The 17,577-nt window shown below is 40.4% G+C and overlaps 1 protein-coding gene across 2 annotated transcripts in view; it reads left to right on the plus strand.

Moving 5' to 3' along the window:
- The window catches only part of PAPOLA (poly(A) polymerase alpha), a 42,383-nt gene extending 25,348 nt beyond the window's left edge, over positions 1–17,035 (plus strand). The window contains exons 13-22 of one of the 2 annotated variants that reach the window (XM_083436086.1): positions 1,722–1,775; positions 3,070–3,189; positions 4,497–4,606; positions 6,338–6,459; positions 7,575–7,717; positions 8,701–8,801; positions 10,206–10,426; positions 11,806–11,868; positions 14,091–14,168; positions 14,817–17,035. In XM_083436086.1, coding sequence (XP_083292212.1) covers positions 1,722–1,775; positions 3,070–3,189; positions 4,497–4,606; positions 6,338–6,459; positions 7,575–7,717; positions 8,701–8,801; positions 10,206–10,426; positions 11,806–11,868; positions 14,091–14,168; positions 14,817–14,912 — 1,108 coding nt within the window. In that variant the 3' untranslated portion in view covers positions 14,913–17,035. The remainder of the gene's footprint in view (positions 1–1,721; positions 1,776–3,069; positions 3,190–4,496; positions 4,607–6,337; positions 6,460–7,574; positions 7,718–8,700; positions 8,802–10,205; positions 10,427–11,805; positions 11,869–14,090; positions 14,169–14,816) is intronic. The other variant, XM_083436087.1, reaches the window with a different exon arrangement.
- Positions 17,036–17,577: the final 542 nt, after the last annotated feature.

The raw sequence follows: 17,577 nt of genomic DNA on the forward strand, positions 1-17,577 counted from the left end.
TCTATTATGAGTTATATATTATTATATATTATTCCTGTGAAAAACAACAACAATTAGACTGCTACTGTGGGAGGAAGAGCTGCTTAATGATGACATCCACTCAGAAAAGAACCTGTACATATTGGCACCAAGATGCTTAAGCCTCCATTATATTTAATTTGTGTGTATAAAAAGATTCCAGACCTTGGCAATTTCCCCCTATTTTTATTTTAATACTAACCTTAAGAGCTGTAAACTGGGACTTGTATAAATTGCTACTTATAACAATCAGTTGTTAACGTGCATGTTTTTGCACCAGTTTCTATGAATGGAGTTACAGGTTCTGATAAGATTCTGCTTTCTTACAAAGAACCTTTCTGAAAAACACAAGTTTTATTCTTTTTAACATGTCCAACAGGCCCACATTTGCAAATCAATATTCCCAGTCCTGGGGTGTGTTCAGGATTGGCATGGAGCAGAACTCTACAAAAGTGGGTGCTCCTGCAGGAGGAAGAGAGACAGTATTCTCAGGGATCAAGTAAATCATGTTTGCTCAATAGAGGCCAGTTCCCCCTTCATTCCTATAGCCCTCTGTCCACAAAAATCTGCTCCCAAGTGTTGCAGCACCCTCTGTAACAGCTGAGGGCCTCATGGAAAAAGGCAAAAACTGCCACCCTCTGCCCATGGGAGTGTCCAGTTTGTGGAGCAGGAGCCTCTGCTGGATCCAACTCACAAAAGTGGATGAACAGCAGATCTAGATCCAACTGCCTGTTTGCTTTGTAATGCTGCTGTGGGGGCAGTATATGCTGGAGCAGTTGGTGATGTTGAATTCTTCCACCTGATTCTCCCCTGAAAATCTCCCTTGATCTGGAGTTTTGCAAGGGAGGAAGGGTGGTATATAAATTGTATAGAAAAATAAATATTGAGTTGCGGCTCTTCCGTCTATATTAAAGTCTAATCGGCAAATGCGGAGAGTTAGCTAAATTCTGCTTTCTGCATTGCACTGCTGCATCCTGCCACAGGTGTTCTCATAGACCACGTAGAAATCATGTGCCCACAAATGCAGTATTTTATTTCAATAGTAAAGGGATAGCGTTGTTGGCACACAACTGAACAATACTGCCGTTTCGTACACAGCAAAACACATTTGGTATTTCGGATTGGAATCTGTATTTAGGATTGAGGTGTCACTTGAGCCTTGCAAAGGCTCTGCTCATTCATGTAGTATTCCAGGACTATTTTGATTCTTTACCAGTCTTACCACAGTTCTTGGTATGGATCGTGGGGGTGTCTAATATTTAGAAGAGCATTTCTTAACAGTGCACTGTAAAAATAACACCTGCCTGCTTCTTTTGATTAAAAATACATTTATGTTACCCTTCCCAATAAAGTCCCCCCACCCCATTATGATTTATGCCTGTTTGCTCTCAGTTACAGTTACGTGGCTGGTGAGTGTATTTCTGCTGATTCTAATAATGTTATTAGTTAATACATTTTTGACAAATACAACTCTTTCAGATAAATGTTAACAACTTAATAACTTCTAAAGGTCACCTGAATTTTAATTGTAGCTTAGACATAATGAATATTCACTTCCCATTGACTGAAGCTATGAAGGCATTGCTAATCTTACAATGAGATTTCGTTTACTGGAAATTCATGAGGTGTTGAAAATATACCAGTTATAATCTGAACTGTCAAAATCAAGGTCGTATAGTATGTTTGTTTTTTTATCTTCAAAGGCATTATATTGTACTTCTAGCAAGTGCACCAACAGAAAAACAGCGACTAGAGTGGTGAGTACGTGGCCACTTCCTATGCCTCCTTCCCCTTTTAAAGTTAACATTTCATTTGGATCATTGTTCTTGTTTTTATTTTGATTATATGTTTTGTGTTTTTATATTGTGATTTTATCCTATGAACTGCCCTGAGACCTGTGGTTCTTAGGGCGGTATATAAATTTAAATAATAATAATAATAATTAGTGCATATTCTAAGGATGTGAAGATGTTTCAGGCTGCACAAGTCACTCTGAAGGAGCAGTTGGGTTCAGGACCACCTGTCTTAACACAGATGCTAATTAGAGCTATCAGGAACTCCTGCCTTAAAATATAATGGAATGGGAAGGGCATGCTAGGCTGAGCTCGATGAAGCACTTTTTCTGAGTTATTCATAGGCTAGCAATTAAGTGTTTTCTCAGTCTAATCTGTGACTTGAAAGCCTTGCAAACCAGGGACTGAGGGAAAGTGCCATGAAGGCCATGATATTTTCTCTCTCTCTTTTTCTTGAATGCTATTTTACTCCAAAAAAAGTAGTATAAAACTTTTAGGTAGAGCAAATATTTTAGAATGATAATGCACCTTAGGGTTTGATTTGTAGCTCACTAGAAATGCAAAAGCTGTGTTATAGTTTACAGCCTTTGCTAAGCCATTGTTGAATCTGCTGCTACTGCACAGGCTTCCTTAAAATTAAGGGACCCAGAGAGCTCAATCCCTATAACCTTAAGTTAACTCCTAGATACCTGTGTATAGTATCGTAGTATTAGGATTATGGGGAAGAGTCTATGTTGCAGCATTTCCCCTCTTCTCTTTCTAGTATAAGCAGTTCATTCAGTTTTTAAGAGCGCTTTTGGGGCTATTCTGAGAGTTCTGCATGCCAAAATGTTTAATATTAATGGGATGGCTGGCAGTGGGGCGGGGGTCAAAATCCAGAAACAAATTGTAGGTTTAAAGTTTTATTTAGGAGTATAAAAGCAAAAAGGACAAATGTTTACAGAAGGTCTTTTAATCCTTTTAACAGAACGAGAAAGAAGCATTTTTTGCCAATTTCCCCCTACATCCTTTTTGCCACCTCCCACACTGTTTGAAAGGTTTCCCCAACCTCCTTGAGTTGTGAGCGGAACTCTGTTCATGGCATCTCTGGATACTAACCCATAGTACACATAGTAAAAATTATTTCATTACATGTGTACTTACCTCCCAGTTTTTGTGTGTGTTTCCAGTACTAATATAATTGGACTTCCTTTTCTCAACTAGAAAAAGAGTATCTTTACTTGCAATACTCAGTATTAACAAGTTTATTTTTATTCAGGGTTGGCTTGGTAGAGTCAAAAATCCGTATTTTGGTTGGAAGCTTGGAGAAGAATGAATTCATTACACTGGCTCATGTAAATCCTCAGTCATTCCCGGCACCCAAGGAAAATCCTGACAAGTAAGGCTCTTAATAAGACTGTTGGCAGAAAACTTCTTACTGAAAGTGAAGGGGTGGGAATCAGGCTTACTGTTAGTATTGTCAAATGCTTTACCAAGATTTACACTTCTTTTAATATAAAAACATCATTCAGAAGAGGAACTCTCTTGTTCTTTGTCAATACATACAGGAAACGGAAACCATTAGAAAGATTGATGCTGTGCATGTTAAACAATATATAGGTTAAACTACCTCTACTGTGTTACAAGTCCTGGTTTAGATCCAGAAATGTACTAGCAGAAAAATATATATAACATTTGTGCTGAACTGTTGCACAAGAGCTAGCTTGAAGACACTAGCCACATTTGCACATAATGGGAAACTAAACTTTCTAGGCCTTGTTTGCAAAAGGGCACCTCTGGTTCTACCTTCCTGTTATAGATCAGGCACCAGACAGTCCCAGCTGAAAACATTTATTGTCGTCAAAACAGTCAAATGCTGTTGTGTATCTATTTTTGGAGAGGCATTGCTTGTTGCAAATTACTTAAGATCAAAATCAGTGGTGCAGTTTATGCATCTGAAAGGTAAAAATAATAAATGGGGGGGGGGGGGAAGGGTTTGCATCACATTGAAGAAAATCACACTAATGAGCTGGAATTCTAATGTGGATCTAAAACTCAGATTGGCAAACTTGGCCTTCTATTAAACGTTACATTTAGCATATTCTCTTTTGTAAATCAGAAGTAGATCTATTATGACTTAAATTGAAATATTCCTAAGACCATGACGTTTGTCAAGTTATTCAGGTTTTTTGTGACTGTATTATGGCATCCAATATGATTTTTTCTGTGGCTGGCCACTGAAGAGTAGCAGTAATTAATTAATACTACAGTGGTGCCCCGCAAGACGAATGCCTCGCAAGACGGAAAACCCGCTAGACGAAAGGGTTTTCCGTTTTGGAGGTGCTTCGCAGGACGAATTTGCTATGGGCTTGCTTCGCAAGACGAAAATGTCTTGCGATTCCTGGGGGGTTTTTTTCCGCTCCCCACCCCCTTTTTCTAAGGCACTAAGCTGCTAATAGCCTTTTAGCAGCTAATCCGCTAATCCCTTAAACCTTTAATAGCCGCTAATAGCCGCTAAACCGCTAATGGGCTTGCTTCGCAAGACGAAAAAACCGCTAGACGAAGAGACTCACGGAACGGATTCTTTTCGTCTTGCGAGGCACCACTGTAGTTGGAAATGGTTGGTTACTGAAAGATGTATTTTTAGAATTTTCTGCTGTTTTCATTTGTGATGGTAGTTTTTACTTTATTTTTATTTTTTTCCAGGGAAGAGTTTCGTACAATGTGGGTGATTGGGTTAGTGTTTAAGAAAACTGAGAACTCTGAAAATCTGAGTGTTGATCTTACATATGACATTCAGTCTTTTACTGACACTGGTAAGCTTGACTCATGGAAATTGTTCTATCTCTAAAAATATGACAGCTAAGTTAATTGTGATTTGCCTTGGATCACAGATGTCCTTGCAGTTACTGACAAATGCTAGCAAAATATTTTCCTTCAAAACAATTATTTCAACATTTGCTGGTATAAATGGTCTGATCCTGTGACCAGGGCCAGTAGTAACCATTGTAGCAAAGTTGGTCTCACCCTGTGCTGCAGCTTCCACAGTGGACCAGTTGTCTGTATCCCATCTGAATCATAACATGCAAAATAGTCACATAGCAATATTAAAACTTGTTGGTTCTCTGTGATCATCATAGTGGCAGTTAGTGAGGGCTGAAAAGGCAGAATGCTGTCCACTTTTTGACATTGCAAAAAAGGGTTAACTTGCAAAGAAGCTTTTCTTTAAAAGATAGAAATGGAGAATTGTGAAGCAAAAAAAGACCATTAAGAGGCAGCCTGGATAGAAAGAGCTCTAAAGTTCAGGCTTCTCTTGAGAGAGATTCCACTTCTGAAGCATTGTTTACCATAGCAAGGCAGTACAGGAATTTCCATTCTTACACTAACATCCCTGTGTTAAGGTACACTGAACTTCCTTCTTTCCAACTTCCATATTGCATTGGGATTATAGGAAGGTGTCATGTTTTCATAGTGGAACACTAGTCTCTCATCTTGCTGTTAATACCAACTCCCACTTCCAGTGCCAGTTCACACTGCAAACATATGACTTCCCAAAGAGGAGTTTGCAGCTCCCCCACAGTCCTTATAGCTGCCAAACTAAGCCATGGTTTCTTCTTGGCTACAGCTTGTGGTTAGTGAGGAGAGATCGTAACCACAAGACCAAATTCAGACAACATGCCAAGCCAAACCTTGGCTTAGTGTGACAGTAAAAAGGTCTGGCAGGGAGTATCAAAGTGGCTAAGAGCAGCTCTTTGGGAGTGTTCTTTCCCTTGCTAAACCATAAGTTGTTGTATCAGGCCCATAATTTTGCAGGAAAAAAATGTGTTTATGTAAAGAAGTCTATATGATTATTTTGTTTTGCATAAAGCCCTTGTGAAATGCTGCTGCAGAGAATTTCAGGGCCAGGTTTTCGGGGGACCAGAGAGGGGGCTTAGAAAGAGCAGGGGGAGCTGCAATGTGTCCTGTGATTTGGTGGTGCTAAGACAGGAAAACAGATTTGCAGGAGCAACCACATTGCTAGTAGCAGCATTGAAGTTTAAAGAAGGCAAGAAGGAAAAGAGGCTTCATGCAACATTTCTGCAGAATTACTTACACCACCTTGGTTATTATCTCTGTTCCCCCAGTTGTGATTGGGTAGGTGCAGCTTTTTGAACCTGAACTATGAGCTACAGCAAAATCCTGTTAACTTCCCAGAGGTCAGTCTGGGAAGGTGGATAACCCCGTCCCTTAGCGTCTGAGCAATGTGACCCTGCCTACAGCCAAGAGGAGGTGCTATACAAGATGTAACAACTCTTTTTCTTTGCCACCTTGGGATAAACTTTGAGGCAAAAAAATTTAAAAATCACATAATGCCTTTTGAAAAGTTAGGAGAAAGGCATTTGGCATGATGATGCGGCACTGTGCATATTCCTTTTTCTCAGGAGTGAAGAAAGTACCGTTTTTCATTCCAAAAGCAGAATTCTCAGGAATGCAAATTTCTTTCAGGACAGGCAAGTAATGGGCTTTCTCCAACTGTAAAACATCTTAACGGTCTTCTCGTTATATAGTTTATAGGCAAGCAATAAACAGCAAGATGTTTGAGATGGAAATGAAAATTGCTGCAATGCATGTTAAAAGGAAGCAACTTCATCAATTGCTACCTAGTCATGTGCTTCAGAAAAAGAAAAAGGTAAAGCTTCAAATGAACTGGCAAATATATGTGTGTATACTCTTAATACAAGCATATTCTAGTATCCCAGATTTCTGATGATACTAACTTGTCATAAAATATTTGTAGTCATAATTATAGGATACCCAAATTCTCTGTAGGCAACCCACTCTTCTTGTCTTCTCTGACCTGATTCTGGGATTATCTTTGACTTGTAGTTTGGGTGGTAACTGCTCAGAATTCCTGAAGCATTTCAAGTTAGTGAAACTTGCTCATTTTTAACAGTGGACAAGGATTAAAAGGAACAATGTTTTAAAAAATCCTCAGAGGCATTCACAGAGATACTGCTTTGACATCTGTCAACAGTGATTTCAGCCTTATGCAGCAAGTCTCAGACTTGCTGTAGCAGGTCTGTTGAACTTGTGAGGAAATGAAGTTACCTTACCCCAAGTATTATTTTATTTTTTTAAGTACCAGCTCATCTGGAATACCCTTTCACATAAAGTCCAGAGATGGGCATTGCATAAGAAAAGGCAAAGAGGAGGGATCACTGACCTACTGCAAAGTTGGGTGTACGGAAGCATCTATGTCCCTATTCAAATGTTGCTTATGAAGCAATCTCAACTTTGTAATAAGACACTTGGTCTTTTCTACTCCCCCTCATAGTGATAAGAAAGCAGCATCTGATCCAGTTTGTGCAATGTTGCTTGCTTGCTTTTTGGCCTCCCAAAAAGGTAAATTTTAGGAAATAATGGAGAATTTTCTGATGTGGTGTCAGTTAGACATGCCTCACTCAAGCCCACATCAGGCGTTACTCTTGTCAGTGAGGGGAGGGATTTGCACATGTACAAAGCTTTCGTATTGATATATAGGAGAGAGTGAATTAAAGATAACAGGCATGGTATGAGCAGACTTCTCTTTCTCTGTAACCCATCCCCTTCCCAAATCTGCCCTGAAGGATCTCCCACTTCCAGGGCAGATTTTGGCAGTGCGGGGGGAATTCCTGTTGCACCATCGTAAGTCTGTCCTGCTGACAGGTGGCCATATAGGATGTCACTATTTTTCTGCCAAATTACAGTAGAGTTTCTTACTGCTCCTGAATAGCATTTTGTGATTTATGGTCTCACCGATTTCAGCATTCGACAGAAGGGGTCAAGTTGACAGCGCTGAACGACAGCAGCCTAGACTTATCTATGGATAGTGATAACAGCACATCTGTGCCTTCTCCTACTAGTGCTATGAAGACAAGTCCATTGAACAGTTCTGGAAGCTCTCAGGGGTAAGAATTCAGCTATCTGATGACAACATTATCTAAACCACATTTCTCTCAAAGTAAAAGGAAACAAATGCTTGCTGGGTTTGTTTTCCTTGTCTCGGCACATTTCCATCTATGCAGAACATCCATCCCTACTTTCAAGGTGTACTAATTAAGCATCGTTGCTCCTTCTTCCCATGCTGCTGTTTCAGCCACCACAACCATAGTGCTTTTACAAGAACTTCCTGGTGCTAGAGTAGTTATTCAGACAAAAGCAAGCATTACAGTGGTGCCCCGCAAGACGAATGCCTCGCAAGACGGAAAACCCGCAAGACGAAAGGGTTTTCCGTTTTCAGAGGCGTTTCGCAACATGAATTTCCCTATGGGCTTGCTTCGCAAGACGAAAATGACGATTTTTTTGAGGTTTTTTTCCGCTCCCCAACCCCTTTTTCTGAAGCGCTAAGCTGCTAATAGCCTTTTAGCAGCTAAACCGCTAATCCCTTAAGCCTTAAAAAGCCGTTAATAGCCCTTAAACTGCCAATAGCGCTAATCCGCTAATGGGCTTGCTTCACAAGACGAAAAAACCGCAAGACGAAAAGACTCGCGGAACGGATTCTTTTCGTCTTGCGAGGCACTACTGTATTTCTCTTTATGTTTTGTCTCCTATCATTGATGGCCTGTCTCTTCTAAAACTCTGTGCAGAATTGCCATTGAGGGTGTTTCACCAAGTTGATGCTTTCTGATGGATTGAAACTTATATGCTGATAATTGTGATTTGAGCACGTACAGATTGTGGCCCACCAAGCTGAATGCAGCCCCTCAGCCATGTATTCTGGCTTGCCAGGTTCAGCTATCCTGTTTGTACACCCCCTAGGGAGTTAGTAAATCCAGGAGGCTTATCAAGCCTCTCTAGATGCTGCTGAACTATTTGACTTGGTGAGTTGCAAGTTGTGTGGGCTTGCTTTAATTCATGAATGTGTTGTGTTTTTTCAAACAAATTATTTTAGCAGAAGCAGTCCTCCTCCAGCTGTGACGGCAGCATCTGTGACCAACATACAGGCTTCTGAAGTCACTGTGCCACAAACAAATTCCAGTGAAAGCTCAGGGGGTAGGAACATAATAATATTATGCAAATACTACCTTTCTAAGTTGGTTGTCCATTAAGTCATTTTTTTCTCTCTTTAAAATTGTTGGTGATTTGCCACTTGGTAGAAACTTATTTCCAGTACAAATATTGTCATATACTTTGCAACTTGTATTGTGAAATTACATGCTGATAAAGCAGCCAAAATGCAAACAGCAGAATTACTTTTGGAAGTTCAGAATCTTTTAAAATGGTCTTTGTGCTCTTCACAATATGGTTACACAATGATTGCACAGCAGCTAAGCGGCATTGTTCCTCTGACAAAATCAAAGTTATTTACCAGCTTTATTGTCCTTGTCACCCACTCCTAAAATATTTTGGCAATATGGAAACAGAAAATCTTATCCTGCCCTAGAGTGTGCATGTAATAAAACATGTGAATAATAACCCATTATTTAACCAGCTGTCCAGTGCTGGTCAGTATCTTAATGCTAGGGAATGTGATACAATGGTTGTCTTTCCTCTAGACAGTAACATAAACAAAGTTACGCTTTTGATAATGTCAGGTCGTCAGTATTAGGAATTCTCTGTCATGGCATTGAGAGCTCTGCCAAGGAGCCCCAGATTGGAAACTCAGCATAAATACTGTGAATTATAAATTCGATGTATTGCATGCCTTCAGATGGCAGTATTTCCTGCCGTGGAGCTCTGAGCACTGAAAGACAGAACTCATGGCCGTTGAGCCTTCAGTCATTGCTTAAAGCTCAGTAACAACGAGGTTTAGAACCTTTTTAATGCAATGCCAGATTTCCCAAGGGCAAGATTAAGTACTGAAACCCATGTTTTGTAGTATGATGTATTACATAAACGCTTGATTCCTCCACCCCACCAAGTAGCCATTTAATGTTCTTGTTGAATGCAGTTTGACCTTGAAAACTGAAATGTCTTTGAGCAGAGCTGTACATATGTTGTGATTCTGTGGGAGTGCAAAAGAAATATAAAGTGTTGATTCCTGAGAAACTGGGCTCTTTTTTGTTTTTAAAGAGAACTGGTAGCCTTTTGAGACATAAATATATGTTTTAAAGTGTGCGAGCAATGCTTGTTGAAATCTCAGGTGCCAGAGAGGTGTGGTGAATCAGTGATTTAGGATGGCCCATAGTGTCCCTCAGCCACATGATTTGGAAAGCTGGAATAAATTGTATACAACAGCAAATTTGGGTAACAAATAACATACAATATGAAAGCACTGGAGATGTGCACAATTTGAGAAAATTATCCAGGCCACAAAATTCCTCAGTGTAGGACTTGGATTGCTTAGGCACAGAACTCTTGATTTATTTATTTTTAGTTCTAAATGTACAGCCTTGCTCGTGGGATTACATGCTGAATATTTGATTTCATGGTAATCGTTACAATATATTTCCCAAGGTTCTTCAAGTGAAAGCATTCCTCAAACTGCCACACAGCCAGCCATCTCTCCACCACCAAAGCCTACCATCTCTAGAGTAGTTTCTTCAACCCGTCTTGTCAACCAACCACAGAGACCTTCAGGAAACGCCACACCGAAAGTAACTAGCCCTGTAGCAGGTGTGAAGAGGACATCATCCCCTCATAAAGAAGAGTCTCCCAAAAAAATAAAGACTGAAGAGGTAATTTTATTTACTATTGATTTGAGGGTTTTTTGTGTATGCTGCCAGGAAGCGGTACCAGAACTATAGGATTAATTCCTCAGTCCTGGGAACAGAGTTTTTAAATAGGTGGTGAATTCATTGGTTGCCTATGACAGCCAATGAGATTTCTTTGAACAATTCAATACAAGTGAAAATAACATAGGAATTAGCAGGCAATGCAAGCAAAAGGTTTTACACAGTTCAGCCTTCTCACTCCAAGTTGCTTTTTCCAGTTATTTTAGACATCCTGTGGAAGATTCCTAGGTGTTTCCAGAGTTAGCAGGGTTAGTGAGAGGGATGTATGTGTTATTTGCACATAACATGTTTTGGGAGATACCCATGTAGCAAAAGTTGCTCCCAGTTCCAGTCAACACACAGCTTAAGGTCTGAATAGTTTACTGTTGCAGTTTGTAGGCGATGCAGATACAGATATGTACAAGTGCAAAAAATATCTCTGCAGCTCCAGCAATTCAAGCTGTAACAGAATCTGTCTCACTATCAAACACTTCTGGTCAGACTCACTCATTTGATCAAACCTGCATTTGTTGCGGGGTGGGGTTGGGGGGGTGGCCTCTTGCTGAGATGAAAGAACTTGCTTGGCTTTGGCTTGGTCTGGATTTAGGGCAGGGGTGGGGAACCTTTTGGGTGACAGATCCTAATCAGGACCAGCCTTGCAGGCCAAATCCTACAGGTTTGTGGGATCATGTACCTGTCACTCACTCAAATGCCATCATTAAGATGCTGAATGATTGACAGCGGCGGGGCTGCCCATCTGTCAAAATCCTTCTTTGCAAGCCTTCCCTTTGTGAAACGCTGCTACCAACTATTTTCCTTCAGCATATTGTTCTTGGACTCCAACGAAATATTTGAATCTACTTGTGTCCAATTCATTCTCAATATGTAAAGCTATATTTTGACAAAGTTCAAGCCAGCAGTTCTCAAGAAGCCTCTCCCAAGTGTCAGAGGGTGCACACTGGCGCAGGGAGAGATCAGAGAAAAATCAGGCGAAGGAATTTCCCACAGCTTAGTTTATGGAGAGCGCTTCTCCCAGATTTTATCAATTAACAGATTTTCATCAATTAGTTTCCTGCTTGGCAGGGGGTTGGACTCGATGGCCCTTGTGGTCTATTCCAACTGTATGATTCTATGATTCTAACACCAGAAATACTTTCCATCCGATTCAGGGAATCCACATCCTTGTGCCTTCGGAGAGGCTTTTCAGGAGGAGGGGACAGGAAAGTTGCCTCACATTCATCTTCTTCAGTTGACATTCCTCTAATTCCAACCGTGTAGGTTAGTCTTGCATCATGGCCTACTGTCCGTTTTAAGATGTTAATTTTTGTTCTGTTTTGTGACAGGAGGAAGTGAATGAAGATGCTAGCTGTCTTGATACGAGTGATCACGATAAAACAGAAACTAAGGTAAACGTCTCATACAACTGTAGTACAGTGGTACCTTGGTTTACGAACTTAATCCGTTCTGGAAGTCTGTTCTTAAACCAAAGCGTTCTTCATCCAAGGTTTGCTTTCCCATAGCAGAGGGGGACTCAAATTACACTCAACGGGAAGCAGAACATGTTCTGCTCCTAAGGCAAGGTTCACAAAGCAAGACACCTACTTCTGGGTTTGCAACGTTCTGAATCCAAGTTGTTCATAAACTAAGCTGTTCTTAAACCAAGGCACCACTGTACTATGATTCCCACAGCTTCTGAAACATGATGCTTGTACGTTCAAGTTTTGGGGCTACTTTGTTTTCTTGTTCCTCATGGAGATACTTTGCATAATGCAGAGAGGCCTAAGTGAGGAAAAAAGATTGGTTTGGGTGCAAAAAAACAGGCTTGAAATTGCATTGATAAATCCATGTTTACTTTGAAAACAGCAGTTAAAAATTAGCATTTTCCATTTCTGACAGCTTCAGCATATTAAGAACATAAGATACCTGCTAGATGAGGTCAAAGATCCATCCAGTCCACTATAGCCAATCAAATGCAACAACAGAATTACAATTCATCGATCACTTTAGTGGCATCACTTCTAGGTTAAATTGAGACAAACGATTTTTATCACATTACATGTGTTAATTAGCTCACCAATGCCATGGTTCCTGTGCTATCTCTGACTGTTTCTTACAAATGGTTCCCTGCCCCCTCCAGGTATTAATACAGTCATCTCAGCAATTATCACCAATCTTGTGCTGTAAAGGTGTGCCTGTTTAATATAAATTTAAGTTGTAATCATTTTTGTCATCCAACTCCCACCGTACAATTTTCTTCTTTATATACCTGCCAACTAAGATTTCACTTCATGCATCTGTCAACGTGAAATCTTGTGCCATGGTCATTAAGATGCAACAAGACTCTTTTAATTGTTTGGAGCACCCGTGCTGTGTAGATACTGTCATTTGAATGCTGAATATTTGCCTGTGGTTTGCACTTGGCCAGCAATAGGTTGTTGAACCTAATCCTGGAAGACCTGTAAGAGGCAGGAGTTTACAGTACTTACCCCAGAATGCTTAAAATAGGTGGTATGGAAAAATCTCAGGAATAGTGTGTAACTATTTCTATCCTGCTTGACATTAATAGCTCATTCAGTGGTACCTCGGGTTAAGAACTTAATTCGTTTCGGAGCTCTGTTCTTAACCCGAAACTGTTCTTAACCTAAGGTACCACTTTAGCTAATGGGGCCTGCTGCAATTTCTGTTCTCATCCTGGGGCAAAGTTCTTAGCTCAAGGTACTACTTCTGGGTTAGCGGAGTCTGTAACCCGAAGTGTTGTAACCCAAGGTACCACTGCATTGCCCTTTTCAAAGGCACCATCCTCCCCACACACAGTGCCAGGGAATATGAGAGAATGACTGTTTTCCCCTTCACCCTGCAGATTAAACAGGGTGAAATAGCAGTGTATAAACAGGACACTGTGTAAAATACATTATCACAGCAGTAAGTGTAGGGGGGAAATACTATTACTTCCAACCTTAGGTTTCCGCATGCTCTGCATGTTAAGTGAATAATAGAATCGTAGAGTTGGAAGGTACCCATAGGGTCATGTAGTCCAACCACTTGCAATGCAGGAATCTGAAATAAAAAATCTGTGATAGACGGCCCTCCAACTTCTGCTTAAAAGCCTCTAATGAAGGAGGGTGCTTGTGGAAGATGCTGCAGCACCACTATTATAAAGGTAAAGGTACAAAGGTAAAGGGACCCCTGACCATTAGGTCGAGTCACGGACAACTTTGAGGTTGCGGTGCTCATCTCGCTTTAGTGGCCGAGGGAGCCGGCTTACAGCGTCTGGGTCATGTGGCCAGCATGACTAAGCCGCTTCTGGCGAACCAGAGCAGCGCACAGAAACGCCATTTACCATCCTGCCGGAGCGGTACCTATTTATCTACTTGCACTTTGACGTGCTTTTGAACTGCTAGGTTGGCAGGAGCAGGGACCAAGCAACGGGAGCTCACCCCATTGTGGGGATTCGAACCGCCGACCCGATCAGCAAGTCCTAGGCTCTATGGTTTAACCCATAGCGCCACCCACTGTGTGATAATTAAGCTTGCGTGCTACCAGCTGTGCTATAGCATCAACTCTTAAACGCCTGGTGCTAAAGTTATGTTGGATCTTGCTCATACCATTTTTGTTTCTGCCTTTTCAGGAAGCACTTGATACAGATTCAGAGATGGCCTCTCAACCAGAAACCCTTCCGACAACAGTATCACTGCAAGCTCCTCAGGTACTCGAGTTTCGTTTCATAGTAATAAATCGCACAAGGCACCAATAACTCCATGATAGGTTGAGTTTGGGGGATGCTGCAAGTGGTCCAGAGATCTGTTCCACACAGCCATGGATGAGAAGCTGTTGTTTGCTATCCTCCTGGATAGCTCAGTTGGTAGAGCACGAGACTCTTAATCTCAGGGTCATGGGTTCAAGCAGAAAATTCCTGCATTTCAGGGGGTTCAACTAGATGACCCTCATTGTCCCTTCCAACCCTTCAGTTCTATGACTCCACCTGCAAGCATTCTTGCATTCACCATAGCATGTCACTTGATTTCTCAACCTTTGTAGACATCCTAGCAGAAGGGTAGATTGACTGCATTTCTCATTGTGCCAGGATCCCCTGCCCACCCAAATGGCAAAGAGAGGAAGGGTGAAGGACCATGAGTTTAAGACCCAGACAAGACTTATGTAAATTTTATGCAATCCTCCTTATTTTCATTACCTACAAGGCCAAAATAAAGAGGTTGGGCGTGACTGAAACCATTATGGCAGTGGGAGAATTTAATAATGCAACACACTTGGCATTGTTGGACATGTTCCTAATTCCATTTGTGCTTGAAATTATGTGTCCTAACACTTTTTTCTCACTTTTCCACTCCATCAGAAAATGCCCAGTACAGACCTTTCAGATATTCCTGCTCTCCCTGCAAACCCTATTCCGGTTATCAAAAATTCAATAAAACTAAGATTGAATCGATAAAACCAACCTCAGGGGTCCATAAACAGTATCTGCCAATTCAACCTATTGTCTTCTAAATGCTGAAATGGAGAACAGAGAGTGCAAGACGAGAATGTGAACGCAGATGGATTTAGGTGTGTTTTCTGCACTTCCCTTGCTGGGCTATAATCACTTGATCTGGAAGTCCAGGTTAGTATGTGAAGTCAGGAGTACTATTAAATGTGTTAGCAACAGTTTTACATTGAATACTTCAAAGGATTACTGCCTTTCAAAAGGAACGGGAATACTATTTCTAGCCATATTTGACACTGATTGGATTTATGTTGATGCATTGTTTGGAACACACACACATACACAAAAATAGAGCTTAAACTGGCAAAAGAATCCCTTAAAATGCACTTTTATGTACTTTTTTATTGAAATAAAATTTTAATTTTAGTGCTTCAGCTTGATAGGTTTTTTTATTTTTATTGGAGATATTATTCAATATCTGCAACCTTCAAATTAGAGAATGGTCTGTTACCAATAACCCAGAGTAAAACTTTAAAAGAAAATGTCAAATCTTGAGGTTATAAGTTTGAGAAAACAAGTATTGGGTATTTGGCGGGGCATGATTAAGAAGTGGTCTATTTTTTATTTATAGGATTATTTTATGGTGCATACAAATCAGCTATCAAAAAGCAAATAATTTTTCATTCAGCTAATCGGATCCCCTCCTATTCCCTTCCTGTACCTGTCATCATATTTCTTGGAGGCGGGGGGGGGGGGGAGAAAAGCTTTTGCATTTAACTTGTGTTTCAGTTTGTATGCCTAAATTTGGACTAATGTCGTCCGTCAAATGCTGGTATTTCTTTTAACTGGTCATGATGGTGGTTACAAAAGCTCTATAACTCTGTGGCCCTTCAGGCACAAGTGCCACGCCCCCCCCCCCCCCCCGCACCATGACTGAAATGGAGTAAATAAAGTGTGCCTGTGAAGCATTTAACTCTGTCTTGATGGCCTTTTCATCACTAAATATAAGAGTTTTGTACACTCCATAAAAGTCCTGTCTGCATTACAAACATCTCAAATTTTAAATATATATATATATGAAGGCAGATCTTTCTTACCCTGTAGGATTTTAAGTTTATTTTATTTTATTTTTAGGTAGCTCACCTGAAAGTAGTTTTTACATTCTGAGCGTTTTCTTTTAAATCACAATTCTAGCAGACACTTGAAAACCTGATAAGCTCTCCTTGCCCAGTTGTCTTCGTTTTGTTCTGTAGAGCTATAAAAATGACTAGCGGCAACTTTGTTTAAAGAGGTATGAAAATCTCACGTGACTAAGCAGCAGAAAGTGAGGAATGCCAGTGATTATCAGATGGAGATAACAAGCTATATATAACTTTTGATTCAATCAAAATTAAGTGGGGATGGTTAAATTGCTCTTCCCATATTTTCTGATCAGCATGTTTAATGACTTCCTTCCCTGCATTGTGCTCAATCCTCCTACATGTGCATTTCCATGTTAAAGTAAAATTACTTGCTCTTCCCATTCCCCCCCCCCATAAGTTAATTTTCCAAAGCCAAGAGATTGCAGCTTACTCTCCCGACCTCCCCAGTTGTGCAGTAACCAAGATTTTATTTTCTGCCCTTTTGTCTACGATGCTTAGTATACAAAATTCTCGCCCTTGCCCTGTACAGCCTCCTGTGACCCAACCTTCGCTCCCGTAATATTACCTTGCACCCTCCCTCTCCCCCGGGACCCAGTCCAAAAGGTTTAACTAACAGTTGAAGTGTACAAACTGTCTGTGTATTTTGTGTAGCTATGGAGTTTAGATCGAACTTGCCAGGCACAAATTTAGTCTCGTTTTGTTTACACATGAGGATTTTTTTTTTTTTTTCATTTTATTAAACGTTTCATGTATCTGCACCCAAGTTTTGCCAAGCTGGGAACTTGGAATCTTTTCTGTATAGTGACTTTTTAATTCTAGTTTTCATAACCTGGAGATCAGACTGTTGCTTTCGCATGATGTACGTAGGTGTCTCATGACTGGAGTTGCTTTGTTTTATAGTATCTGTACTCCTTGTATTTTTCAAGAGCTATTTTGTAAACAGATGATGTATTTCTCCATGGAAAACAATAAAAAAACAGCACAATCCCACAGTGGCTTGGTTTCTTTCGAACGTGTAAAATAGTGGTGTCTCAAAATGGTCAAATTGACTTAATTGTCTCTTGCTAGTTGGAAAACTATGTGAAAAGAACGATGCCGAGAAAAGTATTCAGTAAATAGAAGCTGGTTTTAAAACCATCAATTAACAGTGTGCTCAGTTTGAGTCTGTTAAAAGGGGGGAGTAAATTGCTATTTTCCGACCTACTTTGTTTTTCAAAAGACAAACAATAGGGTACTTATTATATATTATCACATAGTGTCCAACTTAACCTTGCTTGGTAGAGTAGGGGGAAAGCACATGAATACAAACAATTGAAGGGGGGGATTTAATTTTAAGCTTGAAGAAGCTGCTTCTTTTTTTGTATTTGAACCAATCAGTAATGTGGCTTTGTAAGTACATATATCTGTGGGAGAAGCATTGTTAATTGCTTTATTACCAGCAGATGGCAGTGTTTTCTTTGGTTTCAGTGGTTTAAAACTCAAAATGAAAACAAAGAACTGCTACAAACAGTGCCTCGCTTAACTTAAATTGC

Source organism: Podarcis tiliguerta, assembly GCF_965153285.1.
Source record: "Podarcis tiliguerta genome assembly, chromosome: 1".
In the NCBI taxonomy this organism is placed as follows: Eukaryota; Metazoa; Chordata; class Lepidosauria; order Squamata; family Lacertidae; genus Podarcis; species Podarcis tiliguerta.